At 40.3% G+C, this 15,838-nt stretch overlaps 1 protein-coding gene across 1 annotated transcript; it reads left to right on the top strand.

Moving 5' to 3' along the window:
* On the top strand, positions 1–14,169 carry ankrd52a (ankyrin repeat domain 52a). The gene is made up of 28 exons (XM_086278603.1): positions 1–208; positions 833–916; positions 1,007–1,085; positions 1,283–1,353; positions 1,559–1,759; positions 1,840–1,927; positions 2,056–2,198; positions 2,364–2,576; positions 3,065–3,143; positions 3,262–3,376; positions 3,553–3,635; positions 3,747–3,864; positions 4,006–4,074; positions 4,191–4,331; positions 5,477–5,539; positions 5,674–5,785; positions 5,964–6,035; positions 6,133–6,334; positions 6,456–6,543; positions 6,682–6,799; positions 7,505–7,724; positions 7,830–7,917; positions 7,996–8,079; positions 8,580–8,725; positions 8,867–8,949; positions 9,092–9,174; positions 9,559–9,650; positions 10,647–14,169. The coding sequence occupies exons 1-28, from the start codon at positions 182–184 to the stop codon at positions 10,916–10,918; spliced, it is 3,234 nt and encodes a 1,077-aa protein (XP_086134729.1). The 5' UTR covers positions 1–181; the 3' UTR covers positions 10,919–14,169.
* Positions 14,170–15,838: the final 1,669 nt, after the last annotated feature.

Below are 15,838 nucleotides of genomic sequence, written 5' to 3'. Positions count from 1 at the left end.
GTCGTAGCCAGTATCAGCAGACCAGACACTGGATACAGACAACAACAGTGACAGACCGAGACCGTATTTCTGTTTGCAATCAGCTATGGGTGTAGTCTAAGAAGAGGACACAGTAGCGCACCACAATATACCTCGAAGTTTTATCCTCATGAAGGAGCTCCGTCCTGGCTGAGTTTGGGAGATGGGAGTACTCAATATTGCAGACCAGGTACGCTGGAAGAAAGCGCTCCGAATTTGTGCTGTGGCGCAGTCTATTTGCTGGGAGAGACTCTGCTCTTGTGCGCAACATACTACGTCTTCTCCGCCGAACGGCTTGCTTTCATTATTAGCTCGCGGCGGGTGCATGCATATTTAGCCGGATATTCGCATGGTAATGGTATTATTTGAAAAGATTAGCAATCTTCGTCTTTTAAATGTTAATCTGTGAGGGTTTTTTTTGTTTTACTTTTTAATTTTTTTGATGGTGTAGTTTAGGCCCTGGTCTGGGTCAGGGCCAGCTCTGTTGCAGAATTAGCTAACAGAAGCCATTTGGCTAGCTGACGTAAGTAAAAATGGCCTATAGGCCTCAGCCAAAGGCTTGGTGTATCTGCTGGAAGCAAACAAGAAACCCATTCAGTTACACACAGTAAAAATATTCAGTGAAACATTTAATGTCACGGGAGTACATTTAACCTCTCCACTGCGCAGTTGACGGCTTTAACGATGGTTTAACCTCCTCAGATGAGACGTAGATGATGTGTGATGGTCGTATAAGAGTCAGCGCTCCGGCTGCACGTAATTTTTTTGCAACGTTATTTTTTGCGGTAATTTGACTGATGTTCCTGTATTGCAGCCTCCTCTGGTCCAGGCCATCTTCAGTCGCAATGCTGAAGAAGTTCAACTATTATTGCACAAAAAGGAGGATGTCAATGCACTGGTATGAAGCAGATTCAGTTACCATGATCATGATTTTGAAGGACGTTACCCCCAAAAAAATACCTTTTAATTTTTTCCCCCCGCATATCAGGACCAAGAGCGTCGTACGCCACTTCATGCTGCTGCCTGTGTGGGAGACGTCCATATAATGGACCTCCTCATTGAATCAGGTGACTGAATTGCGTCCATCTATCTGTGCATTAAGTATTGGTCACCTCTGTTAGCAAGTAATCCTAACACCTGATCATTGTTCCACAAAAATAAGCTTGCTCATTCTTGGTTCACTCGACCTCTGTATCACCTGAAATATAATTAAAATCTACTATGTAATATAGTATGTAATAGTGTTTCTGTTTCTGTATCACAGGTGCCAGTGTAAATGCTAAAGACCATATATGGTTGACCCCCTTGCACAGGGCAGCTGCTTCCAGGAATGACGTAAGCAATGTATTTCCTTTTTTTCGTTTAAGACTGATGATTTCCCAGTCAGATGACCTCATCATCTAAGTCTTTTATGTATTAATTTACAGAGATTATAATTCTTATTTAGACTTACACACTCATGAACTGCACTAAATTAAATGTGGGAAGCTGCAGATGTGATATGCACCTTAAGCTGTGGTGATTGCTTCCCTCTTCCCAGAGGGCAGTGGGTCTGCTGCTGAGGCGCGGAGCTGACGCAAATGCACGTGACAAGTTCTGGCAGACGCCTCTGCATGTGGCTGCTGCCAACCGTGCCTCGCGCTGCGCAGAGGCCCTGCTGACCCAGCTGAGCAACGTGAACATGGCAGATCGCAGTGGCAGGACTGCCCTGCACCATGCGGCGCAGAGTGGTTTCCAGGAGGTGAGGCTTAAGTGATTTGCTTTGTTTTTGAAGGACATAGTGTTTTCTTTGCAATAAAGTTCCTTCAATTTGTCTTGCAGATGGTTAAGCTGCTGCTGAACAAAGGGTCCAACCTGAGTGCCATCGATAAGAAGGAGAGACAGCCTATCCACTGTGCTGCTTACCTGGGTAAGCAAGTTTTACTTTTCTTGCCAAATAGCACTTACAGGAATGATGACAAGTGCCGGCCTGGGCTTTTAATCTGTTGAAATAAGTAGAACTTGTAATGAATTGTGTCTTTCTTGTATTATCCACAGGGCATCTAGAGGTTGTGAAGTTACTGGTGTCGCGCAGTGCTGACAAGAGCTGCAAGGACAAACAGGGCTACACACCTCTCCATGCTGCTGCTGCAAGTGGTCACATTGAAATTGTAAAGTACCTGCTTAGGATGGGGGCAGATGTGAGTAACTATGCAAGAAATATTTACCTTTAGAAAAGCCAAAGTAGTCTTCCCTCATGTCTGGTTTATAAATTGTGAGCGTCTGAGAGCAGCTCAGGGTGCACTTTATTTATTTTTCAGGCTTTTGGCACATTCTGATGTCGTTTTGTACTGTTTTATTGTCAGATTGATGAGCCCAATGGCTTTGGAAACACTGCGCTTCATGTGGCTTGCTACATGGGGCAAGAAGCTGTGGCTACAGAGCTGGTGAACCATGGAGCTAATGTTAACCAACCCAACAAGTGTGGCTACACCCCTCTGCACCTGGCTGCCGTCTCCACCAACGGTGCCCTCTGTCTGGAGTTGCTGGTCAACAATGGGGCAGATGTCAACCAGCAGGTAGCTGTTTTGGTTCTTCTTCTTGTTTACTTTATTTCACTGCTTCTGAAAGTAGTGAAACTCCACATTTTTATTTAGGGCAGCTTTGCAAGAGTCAGAGTTGGAATAGTTGTAGATGGGTTGATCAGATTATTCGATCCTTTGGCCATTCTGACAACATATACAAATATTAAGAAAAAAAAGAACCAAACGAAATCCAGGTCCCAAGGTTTCATTTACCATTTATGATTTCTCAGTTTCTAGTTTACAGTGCCTTAATAAGAATATTACTGCACATTTTTGTTGAAGAAAATTATCAAACGAAAATCTATAGGTGCCTTTATCCTAGTGCCAGAGTGCACCGGCCCAGGTTTAAGTCTGGGCTGTCTTCCCTCTTTCTCTCTTGCTCTCTACTTTTCTGTCTATCCTCACTGCTCCACTATCTAAAAAGGCAAAAATGCCCCCCATGCATAAGATCTACCCTGAAATGTGATTGTTACCCCCTGCAGAGCAAAGAAGGGAAGAGCCCCCTGCACATGGCAGCCATTCACGGACGCTTTACACGCTCTCAGATCCTCATCCAAAATGGTAACACAGAGTGTCCGGTCTCATATTTATTTTTATTTTATTATAAGATCATGTCACTGTCTCTTTCTCTTCTGTTAATGGGTCTTTGATTTACTCCCTGTACTCTGATTTCCGTCAGGTGGGGAAATTGATTGTGTGGATAAGTATGGCAATACCCCTCTCCACGTTGCTGCTAAGTACGGCCATGAACTGCTGATCAGCACTCTGATGACCAACGGAGCAGACACAGCCAGGTATCAGACAACTTTAAGTGGTGTTGCTGATGTAGTAATGTTACTGTGAGGTTATAGAAATGGTTTAAAGCATAGCCCAATATGAGGGTGCATTAAAGTTTATGTTTCACGATGTAAGACGCTTGGTTGTAAGTAGATGCATTTGTACCATCGACTGTTTTGTTTCTTCTTTGCAGACGTGGGATCCATGGAATGTTCCCCTTGCACTTAGCTGTGCTGTACGGGTTTTCAGACTGTTGTCGCAAGTTACTCTCCTCAGGTTTGTTTAATAAATGTGTGCACTCTTCTTTACACTAATCCCTTACCATCTGTGTCTGTGTATTACTTTGAGATAGTTGTTACCTCCAGCTGTTTGCTCATTGCCCCACAGGTCAGCTGTATAGTATAGTTTCATCTATGAGTAAAGAGCATGTACTATCAGCTGGGTTTGACATAAACACCCCTGACAACTTTGGGAGGACCTGTCTACACGCTGCTGCCTCTGGAGGGTGAGATGCAGAATCTGGTTTAACACTAAAATATTAAAATGAGCAGAAATGTTGCACATGCATTACATTAAATTGTTTACTTCCATTTCATTTATTCTCATGATCTTTTTTTGTTTGTTTGTTTGTTTGTTTTTTTTCCAGAAATGTTGAATGTCTGAACTTGCTTTTAAGTAGCGGTACCGACTTGAATAAGAGGGACATAATGGGAAGGTGAGTCCTGCTCATCTTGTTCAGGTGTCATCTGGTTTTAAACAGCATCTGAGTATCATGTCCTGCATACTCAACACAGGTTAGAATTCAAAGTGAGGACTTTTTTCTGTCTGCAGGACACCGTTGCACTATGCGGCTGCTAATGGGAGGTACCAGTGCACTGTGACCCTGGTGAGCGCTGGCGCTGAGGTCAACGAGCCTGACCAGACAGGCTGTACTCCCCTGCACTATTCTGCTGCCTCTCAAGCCTTCAGCAGGTTAGACACTTGTTAATCTCCTTCTCTCTGTTTTCTGTTTGAAAAGACCGAGTCAATACAAGCTACCAAATTCAGCCCAAGTCAAAAAGTCAACTGTTATTTTAGAAAAATGGCTGGCTGATTTTAAAAACTTGTAATATAGATACGTTATTTTGCCTCTCATCCAAAAGCAGGGGTCTCAAACTTAAATGAGCTGTAGGCTACTGCTGGCACTGTCATCTCATGTGAGGGCCACTTTACTAACTACCAAATAAACAAATTGGTACTCTCTTTCTGGCCTTACACATGGCAGCACTTCTGCTATAATTTTGTTCGTATTTAACAAAATAAAAGCACAGGCCGAAGTGTACACGTTAGTTTTTGACTGCTAGTGAAAATTTTTTCTTTACAAATAACTTTTTCACTGGACTAAACACAGCCAATCCCTCAACATGTTTGTACATTCTGCTCATATTGCCTTCATATTAAATATTTTTTTTTGCTTTTTAAAGAACTTATTTTAACATTGCACTTAACAACAAACAAATCCTCCCTAACAACAAAAAAAAGTAACTTCAAGGGCCAAACTGCATTATGTTTTTTCACGTGGGCCACAAGTTTGAGACCCCAGTCCAAGAAGCTTCTTCAGTTCTCAAACATGTGATGGTTGTTTTAGGTATTTGGGTGTTCTAAAACAGCAGCTCACACTTTGATGCAAGGTGTGAGATGGGGTTGAAATGCCTGGGAAGGCATCTCAAAACTGAATCATCAGTGGCTGATAAGTGGTGTCATAATCCACCACCTCTAAACGATGGTTGTTCACAGTGGATGTGGTCCCTCGTTTACTCCTCTTTCAAACCGGCTGTCTTCACGGTCCTGCACCCTTTAAATGCAGGTGTACACTTGTTGAGGTGGATCTGGTATTTTGTGCCATGTGTTTGTGGAAGAATTATTTTGTTTCTCCATGTTAAGGTCTGAGCACTACTCACAGCAGACACTACGTTTTCCTCTGTATCGGATAAACTGTTCTCGCCAGCCTATACAGACAAATATGACTCTATATATGACCCATATGAACCATCAAGTTTGAGAAGTTAAGTTTTAACCACTTCACAGCATAATTTAGGAAAGTTTGACTAAATGGAAGCATTTCTCGTTTGTTTCAGAGTTGATCGTCATTTTTCTGGGAGCCATCAGAATGATGAGGATGAGGCAAAGGAGTCATACTTGTAAGTTCTGGTTTTGTTTTTTGTTTTTTTGGGGGTTTTGTTTTTTTTGTCTTTTCATCACCTGACCATAACCGGTTAATTGTAGGCAAATTACATGTCTTCTTTATGTCTTTTTTTTCTTCTTCTAATAACAGCTGCTTGGAGCATCTTTTGGACAATGGTGCTGATCCATCAATGGTGAATTCAAAGGGTTACAGTGCTGTTCACTATGCAGCTTACCATGGCAACAAACAGAATCTGGAGCTGGTGAGTTTCCTGTTTTGAACTCACCAAATAACTTGGCCCATAGATTAATCAGTCATCTCACACGTTTTGCATCAGGTTGGGGATTAGTTCATGAGGCTAATGACAATTTATGTAACATTTTCTTTTACTAGTTTCTTTCCTAAATTACACAACATCAATTCTTCTGCCTTGCTTTCAGCTCTTGGAGATGTCCTTTAATGCACTAGGAGACATAGAGAGCAGCATTCCAGTCAGTCCACTGCATCTTGCTGTAAGTGTTGCACTCACTTGCAGTCACTTCTGCTCATCTTCAGCTTCATAATCTTAACTAAATGCAAAATTGTGACTACCTTCCTCTGCTCGTTCAGGCTGATAAGGGCCACTGGCAGGCTTTGCGTGTGCTCACGGAGACAGCAGCATATGTGGACATGCAGGACGCTGCAGGCCGTTCTGTACTCTACTTGGCTGCACAGAAAGGCTACGCACGCTGTGTGGAGGTGCTATTGGCCCAGGGGGCTTCCTGTCTCCTCAATGACAACCGCCTCATGTGGACTCCAATTCATGTTTCAGGTATCTGAGCTGGAAGATTTCTTGATACAGCAATGTTTGTGATTCTTTCCCACAAGTTGATTTTGTGTTTCGTTTTTGTTTTTACCTTGTAATTGTTCTTTTGTATCTTATTACATTCCAGCTGTGAATGGACACTCTGACTGCCTGCGCATGATGATTGATTATGGGGAGGAGGGAGATCTCACTAACATGGCAGACAAATTTGGCCAGTGAGTTGTTTTATATTTTTATTTTATTTTTATTTATTTTTTCATTCAGCTTCAAAAAACTTTTAATGCTTAAAGCTAACTTGACGAGTGAACATCCAGTGCTAAAGTGTATTTTTTGTTGCTTTTGTCCCCATCCAGGACCCCTCTGATGCTGGCTGTTCTCGGAGGACACACTGACTGTGTCCACTTCCTGCTAGAGAAGGGTGCCCTGCCAGATGCCAAGGACAAGAGAGGCAGCACAGCTTTGCACAGAGGGGTAGGTCGAAGAAACAACAGTTAACCTAGCATGCATGTCTTTGGACTGTGACAGAAAGCTGGAATACTCCTAAATGCCATCTCTGTTTGAAATATAGTAATTTAAATGTTGCCATTAAACTTGGAAGTTGTTATTAACAAACAAAAACAACATTGTAACTATAAAGCTGGTTTTTAACATGTGCCCCTGTTTGAAAATTCTAATGACAATGACAATGCCAGGTGCATCTTTCTGGTCCTGTTTCAGCTCTTTGATGGATTTTCTCCCTATTTTTTTTTTTTTTCTTTTTTCCAGTTGTAAAATTGTCATCAAATGTTTTATAAACTGGACACTACTCAGATGCACAAAGTTTTCACCTGTTAGTCCTATGCAAATGCATGTTGCTGCAAAAATGCCCAAATGCATGTTAGATTGTGTTGTCTTTGGCATTTTTTTTTAAATTTTTTTTTTAAAGAAAAAACAAAAAACAAAACTTGGTCACGTACAAGCACTGAACTAAAAATGAATGGAAAAAGCAGCCAGTATCCAAACAAAACTTTGAAAGACCTTTGGAAAGCCTGGAGAACTATACTATCGTTCAAGACCACTTTAGAAAAAGTCTGGCTCCTTGGAAGTAAAATGTAAAGGGAAAAAAAAAAGTAATATTCTGAATTCAGTTTTTGACATTGAAGTTTAGCTCATTCCCCATTGTTTTTCGTTGCACAGGCTGTGTTGGGTCATGATGAGTGTGTGACAGCCCTGCTGGAGCACAAAGCTTCTGCTTTATGTCGGGACACCAAGGGTAGGACACCGCTGCACTATGCTGCATCCAGAGGCCACACAAAGATCCTGGCCAGTCTGGTGCAGGCCGCCATGGAAACAGACCCACAAGATAAATTGCTGGACAACAAACAATACACCCCATTACACTGGGCTGCTTACAAAGGTTTGCTCAGTTTAATGCCTAATCCCCAAACATTAATGTTACACATAATCACTGTCACATCTGTTGTCTCTAATGTTAAATGTGTGTTTGTGTGTTTGTTCTCAGGGCATGAAGACTGTTTGGAGGTTTTACTTGAATATAAAACATTTATCCATGAAGAGGGAAACCCTTTCACCCCCCTGCACTGTGCTCTGTGAGTATCTTGGTCTGGAAAAACGAATTACCTTTAGATAACATTAACTTTTCATTAACATGGTTTTCTTGCTGATAGGATGAATGGCCACTGCGGTGCTGCAGAAAGACTGCTGGAAACCTCTGGGGTCCACATGATTAACACCAGAGATGCCAAAGGAAGGTGAGGCTGCAGAATGAAAAGTACTTTATCGGGTTTTTAGGAATAAATTTGTTCAATTTAGAAAAAAAAAACAAAAACCTGGGACTTTTAGACTGTGCAAAAGATGACCAATGTGGAGCAATTGTGGTTACCAAATTGTGGTTATTGTTGGGGTTTCCTGCTTGTAGGGGTACCTTACAGTACAAAGCACCTTGAGGCAACTGTTGTTGTGATTTAGTGTGATTTTGGCTATAAACAAAAATATAGGGATAGGATGTGGAGTTAAATGTTACATAGTTTATAAATGGGCAAACATTTTCCCACATTCTCGACTGGGAGATCTTGGTGGAATATCCGAAACAGATCTTTAATAAAGGGGGCATAAAAGACAATTTAAAAAGACGTACAGCAGCCTGGTCCTGTTTGACCGCAAAGAGCTTGACAGGAAAGTTGACTCGTAAGCACAGACATTTAACAGGGTTTTGTTTGTTTTGGGTTTTTTTTGTTTCCTGTCTCTATAGGACCCCACTGCATGCTGCTGCATTTGCTGAGGATGTCGCAGGACTTCAGCTTGTGCTTCGTCATGGAGCAGACATCAATGCAGTGGACAAAAGTGGACGCTCTGCTCTGATGGTAGCAGCTGACAAGGGACACAGCGGCACCGTGGGTAAGTACTACAACTGTTACTTATGTGGGATTTAGTTTTTGTTGCAGAATGTGAAACATTTCTATAACAATAAAAAAAAGAAAAAGGCAAATTAGTGCAACAAAAAAAAATAAACAAATTTTGTGTCTTGGTGTTGTCCAGCCATCCTCCTTCACCGGGCCAAGGCTGACCTGACACTGCTGGACGAGAATAGGAACACTGCCCTGCACTTGGCCTGCAGCAAGGTACACGTTAGTTTTTCACAAGATCCTCAGATCACAGGATTCTCTAAGGAATATCTTTCTGTTGACATTTTATTATTATTATTATTATTATTGTTGTTTTTATTTATTTATTTATTTAATGGTCATTTGTTTTATTCCTCAGGCTCATGAGATGTGCGCCCTGCTGATTTTGGGCGAGATCCACAGTCCCACTCTGATAAATGCCACCAACAGTGCTCTGCAAATGTGAGAACTTGGCAACATTTTAAACCAACAATAGATTTTTTTGTATATGTGGAATTAGACTGACACCCACAACATGCTGCATAGTCCATGTTTTTTCAAACGTGATTTTTTTTTTTCTCCCTTTCAACTGTAAAGTGTTAATATATTACATTTTTCATGCAGGAATCTACTTAATTTAGATTAATTAATTTGTAGAATTTATCCCCTGTATTGTTAAGAAGATATTTTGCCATGTTGCAGTAACAGATGTACAGGAATTTAATTACTATCACTAGGATCTACATCTGAGCATTGGATTTAGGATGGATCTTTTATTGAATATCATGACTTGCATTTATTTATTTATTTATTTATTTTCCCACACACTACCTTGTTTGTCCACAGGCCCCTCCATCTTGCAGCACGCAATGGCCTGGCTACGGTGGTGCAGGCACTGCTGAGTAGAGGAGCCACGGTGCTGGCTGTGGATGAGGAAGGTGAGCAACACCGAAATTGAGATTTTTCAGTTTGTTTCGTTTTTCTATAGATAAGAACACAAAAGGCAGTCCATTTTTAATCAGTTCATTTATTTTGTTAATCTTGTTACTGTTTGAGGGAAGTAATGTTGAAAGCAGATTTTAATAGGTCTGGTAAACAAACATGCATTGGCCACCAAACACTGCTACCATTATATCCAAGTGTTCTTTTTGTTTTTAGCTCTATATTATTACTGAAACTTGTGATCTTTATTAATGGCACATGGGTTAAATATGCAGGCAGTGGAATGATATTAAAGCCATTACTTATTGGATTTTGGCCCTTTATGTGCAGGTAGCCAGCGGTGAAAGAAAAAGATCTATTACCTTAATAACCTAATGTGCAAAATGTCTCTTTCTTCAGATGTAAAACATTTCATTGTGTTCACTAACTAACACAGACTTTGCATACATGTGGCTGTGCAGGTAGTGAGCAGTGGCCTTTCAGTGCTCTGAGGGTCATTGTCCAAAGGCAGCTGCTTTTGCACTGGGTGTGCCTGTGATCTAATTTGTAGAGGGTTTTTTCTGAAGTGCTTATTATTGCTTAGTTACAAAAGCTTCCTTCTTCAGTGCTGGATGACAGTGACAGACAGGATCATTGTAGACGATGTTGATGCAAGTCTCACCCCTTGATTTTGATTGGCCACTGAGATGGAAGCAACAATGTATGAGGCGAGTGTTCAGAAGTTGAGCTATACTGAATATTAAAGTGGTTTACCGATGCCTGTGGACAACAAACCATATACTGGAAGTGAGTCAGTAATAAGAGCTTTAAGAGGGGGAGCTGAGGCAAACTAAGCAATTAGAATTAAGAAAATGTAGTATTTCTCTGAAATTGTACCACTGAGTTACTTTTTAATTGTTTAAATGTTTCATTAGTTAATTATCGGTAGTTCCAATATTGATTAGAAAATCTCTGACACATGATGCTCTAATGTGCATTTTGATGTGGAACAGGACACACCCCAGCTCTGGCCTGTGCTCCCAACAAGGACGTGGCTGACTGCCTGGCTCTGATCCTCTCTACCATGAAGCCTTTCCCCCAGCGGGACCCTTCCTCCTGCTCCTGCTCCTCTCCTACAGTCTCCCCCTCCCCGGGTCTCAACTTGTTGAAGCACTGCGGCATCACTGCCGCCTGCGCCCCGCTGCCCAGCAACGGCCTCCACAACGGCTACGTCAAAGACCGTCACGGTGCACCAGTTGGCCTCGACGGGTGTCTGTCTGAGTGAGGCCACACGGCCCTCTCAGTCAGCTGCTATCACCATCATCACCACCAGGGGGCGACTCCCTTTAAAATGGCCCAGAGGACCAGGAGAGCACCCACCCACATGTCTGTTTTCTGTGTATGTATGTGTTTGTGTGTCTGTGTGTGCGTGAGTGTTTGGTCTTCTCTTGAGGTGCAGTCAAACCTAATATGCAATTAGATCCCATTCCTCCATCTCCTAATAGTGCTTAATATATAGAGGCACATTGCTCTACAAGGTCACTCAGATAAAGTGTGGCATTCAAAATAAACACTAGCAATCTGGCCATCTCTAAATCATTTAACCCTTTAAAATCATGTTGACATAGTTATATAACCAACATTTAAGAGCATGTCTTTATCCTCGACTGTATTTCGCTTCATATCACTCACTATAAAGAAAGTCATATCATGTTAAATCAGTTGCAGTGACCTTGTAGAGGAACATACAGCCTTCCCAAATTAATGATCAAAGAGTTTCTTTGTTTTTTATGGTAATTACTTTCTTTTTTTTCTTTTTAATTTTGTTTTTAAATTGTCCGTTAGCCTAGATTTTTATGAAGGAACCACACAAGGGAAAAATCTAAATTTAGCTTCAGAGTGCAATGCTTGTGTACTACAGTACAATCTGCAAATTTGGAAAAGGGTCACAAAGATGTTAATTCCATAGTGTACTTTAAATGTACGGCCTAGAATTGTTTGGCATTTTAAGATAATTTGGTAATGCTGCTGAATACATTGGCATGCTCTCCTTCCAAAGGAGAGCCATGCTCGGGTCAGCATCGTAACATCGATCTGTTCTTAATGCTGACTTCCTTTTTTTTTAAAGATGCTAAATAAGTGTTTGTTAAGCTAGAATGTTTCTAAGCATATAAGTTATGACCAAAGTTGATCAACACTACTATGGCTATAAATTATTTATTTGAGATGAACTGTACTGTATAGAGAAAGACAATAGATCTCGATATACCTCGTCAACTCGTTTAGCAGCTGCTTCATCTTCACCCAGGGTCCGTAGGCCTAATGTTCTCTTTTTGTAGGACTAGAGAACTACTGTAGGATAGTGACTGACTGAGGCCTTGTTTATTCTAGATGAAGGCTTTACTAGTAATATCTGCCAACAACACCTCATCAAAGCATCATATATCTGAGCACATAAGTGAACAAGCCATTTCAATTTATTTCCCATCTCTTTAACAGTGTTTTTAAGGAAAAGATTTTAGAATCTGAATGACCTGATTGTTGAAAAGAGTGATAAATTTTGGGTTTTGGCGCTAATGATGTTTTTGCTCTTTGTGTTTCTGAAGTTGAACCGGCCATCAGCATTGCGGTTTTAACAAGCTCTCTCTAAAGGAGTATTTCTCGGAGCTGATGAACTAGTCTTAAGCATCTAATAGCTTATATGTCAACCGGTAAACGCTGATCAATTAGAACAGATTAAGGAGTATTGTCTGCTATTTTTATTGGGCAGTTTTCAAGCAATATTTTCTTTTGGCCTTCTTTTGTTTGGCGTTATTGAATAGACAATCACTGTCACAAGGGCTTTTGTTTCCCTGGAATGTGTTTTGATTTTTCTTTTTTTCTCGGGGGTTAGTTTTTTGGTTTTTTTTTAATATTTCATGGAAAAATAACCTAAAGACTAAACGAATGGCTCTGTGTGCCGGGCATTTTACTGTCAGTGTCAACACAAATGCACTGGATTGCCTTTATGGCATCTCATGAAATGCCTTTTTGACCCATGCCTTCCGTACGTAACACATCATTTCAGTTGGATTGCTTAATGGCAGAGAATGACGAGCCCTGAGACCAATCATGTCTCCACCAATTTGATTGGAACAGCATTAAACCACAGTATCTAGTGGGAATAAAACTGCCCGGCTTATCTTTGTGTCCCGGCATTATCAAAGACCAGGGAGTTTGAAATCCCTAATAGAATCAAATAGGGCTAAGAGGAAAAAGAGGGATCTTTGCTTAGGCCAATACCTGTTATTTAGATTTCAGGAATAGCAGAAATCCAAATATGTGCTTTTTTTGTGTTCATTTTTTTTGTCTCTTCACCCCATTTTCTGGTACTAAGCATACTAAAGATGATTGTATCGGACCACTAGAGCTGTTTGTGACTTTTAGATGTTGTACCTATGCTATTTTGTTGTTGTTTTTATTTTTAAAAACCATCGGCTGGTGGTTAAATTACACTGAGTCAGATTGTTTTCATTGGCGCGATAACTTCATATCCACAGGTAATGAAGTGGCACAATTGCACACGTTAGTTGACTGGATGAGAGATGAGGACCTAGGCTAGGCTATGTTGTTAAATACATCTTACAAAAACACTTTCGCATAATTGTATTTAACTTGGTTTTCTAAAACTGACAATAGTACACGTTAGGGCAGTGATTTCTGAGTTCATGATTCATAGTTTGCATTTAATACAACCTCTATAACTGACTGAAATGACGCGAAACTAATTGGTGAACCCCGGCCTTCGTTCTCTTGATTAGTTTATAGTTTTCTCGAGAACCAATATAATATTACTGGGGATGGGTACATACTTTGTTGTAATCTCAGGATCTGTGCTGAAACAACAGGCAGAATTTATTAATCCAATCAGATCTCTGCAGGATTATTATGTCTACACTTTTCTTCTTGATGGGATGTTCCATAATTTAATTCCTTTTTAACCCCAATCCCACAGCACTTAATTAGATAGTCAAGCACGCACTTTAGTACATTCAGGTTCTAAGTGTGCAAAATAGAGCAGATGTAATGTATGTACTTATGTTTACATGCATGTGTAATGCTGCTGAAAACAGGAAAGAAGGGTTGTAAAAAGACAAGCAAAGGCTGCAATGAAATTGTACTCCAACAATGCATTATTTAAAATAGGGAAAAAAAGAAAGAAAAAAAAAAAAAGGTGTATTTTTGGGGACAGTGTCCACTGCCCGCTCACTTGAGTTATCGGTTTCTGGGTGCATGGCCCAGCAGCGTGATATGGTTACATTACCCAGCCTACTGCTGACGATAGACTCTGGTCTAAGTCACTTAAAGTCAGTCCAATGATTTTTAAACACCTCAGGCAGGCTCCTCAAAAACTGCATACTCTTTCTGCCATCAGTAGGTGCTGTCAAGCCAGCCTGTCCAGGCAGGGGTGTCCTTTTTTAAATTTTTTTTTGCTTGCCTCTTGTGATGTCCATATCTGACTAGTAAATGGAGCCATTGCCCCTTGCAACTATACAAGTCGTAACTGAATCCTTTTGTTTTATTACAGTGTTCTTATACATGCTTTTTTTTCATTATTATTATAATTATTATTTGTGTGTACCAGTAATAACTGAATGATTGTGCACGGAGCTAGATCACGATTTTGATATAGCAACGATTAAACAAATGGAGCATATACAATATATCTGGAGTCAGAAACGGAAAGCAATGAAAGGTCCACTTGTAGCAATAGCGCACGTGCGTGTGTAATAGTGTGCAGCACAAATATTGCACTGCCATCCATTTAGGCCAGTTTAGTAAATCAAAGCATAAATGCCAATGGAAGATTTAAATGCGGGTTAGATGTCATAATCTTTGGTCACAAAAAAAAGGCCTGATTGCCAAAATGTGTTAAGGGGGGAAACCCCTCTTAGTAAAGCAGCAATGGATTTATGCATTCAAGCAGTTTACAGTCTGACCATCAAATCTGAGCCATGAATTTTCTGACTGAAATGAATGTAGGGTCAGTTTAGAGCAGGACAAATTGCTTTCTCCCGACTTTAAACTGTTGCTCTTCATTTGTCTTGCATAGATATGATTATACAGGTAGCATGTAGTAAAATGATTCTCTGCATATTATACTGTGTGTGTAGTAGTCTTCCTGCATCGAAAGTCTGGATATTTCTTTTGGCATCATCATTGGTGTATAGGCTTACTGTTGTGAAATATCACTTTTCTTTCTCTATACATATTGTGTGGAGTGTAGCCTACAAGGTAAACGGAGGACAGGAGTTCAGATGAATTCAACATTCATATTCATCCATTCCATTGAGATTGCCTTACAGTACAGTAAAACAAGAGGGACAAGGTGGTCTTCAGTAGATACGATCACACGTTAAATAGCCTATATTTGACAAAAAAAATGCACCTAAGCTACACCCATTTAGTGCCATAGAAACCTTGATTTGCCTTTAGACATTAATCACATTTACTCAGTCCGTAACATATTCAGACATAGGCAGGAGTATTATAAATTTTGTGTTTGGAGCTGCATGCTTTTCACCAGTTATATTAGTCAAAAGAAAAGCTATAAATATTTGCATGGGATATTCATACTTGAAACCAAGTATTCTGTTTGGAAAAAAAAAAAAAAATTGGTGTTGCTAGAAGTCTATTTTATAATTGGACATTTTTTGAAGAATATACTTAGTCCCTTTGGTATTGGCAAAGCAGTCCCTAGGTTTTGTGGTAAATAAGGTGGTTTGTAAAGTGTGTTACAAGGAGAAAAAAACAATTTTTGATGTCCAAAACTGCATGGTATAAATACAGAATAGAATTGATTTGCCTCAATGGATGTCTTGGTTCTTACTTGAAGTAAATTGCAAATTTCAATTCAACCCTCTGATCCACTGTTGAGCCTTTTGCCTTAAAAGCTATAAAAGAAAATGATACCTGGCAGTACCTGTTTAGTTGTCACCTTCAGAGTTATGCTGCTAGGTTGGATTGCTGAAAAAGAAAATTGGCTTCTTTTTTTTTTCTTCCTTCTTTTGTTTGGTCTTACAAAAATCTCTGGGTGTCAAGAAGCACACAAATAAATTGAGGTAGCACATAGCTCAAGGTTGCCATGGTGCAGAGATTGCTCGGAGTGGTTGGGATCTCGCCATATTTTCCACTGTGAATGAATTCAGAGTTCACTCGTAAACAA

Source organism: Aulonocara sp. 'chitande type north' Nkhata Bay, linkage group LG20 (genome assembly GCF_057382095.1).
Source record: "Aulonocara sp. 'chitande type north' Nkhata Bay isolate Kocher_YH1m ecotype deep benthic linkage group LG20, A_spYH_male_GT1.1, whole genome shotgun sequence".
NCBI lineage: Eukaryota > Metazoa > Chordata > Actinopteri > Cichliformes > Cichlidae > Aulonocara > Aulonocara sp. 'chitande type north' Nkhata Bay.
The sequence above is the reverse complement of the archived record's forward strand: the minus strand, read 5'-3'. Positions and strand labels throughout refer to the sequence as shown.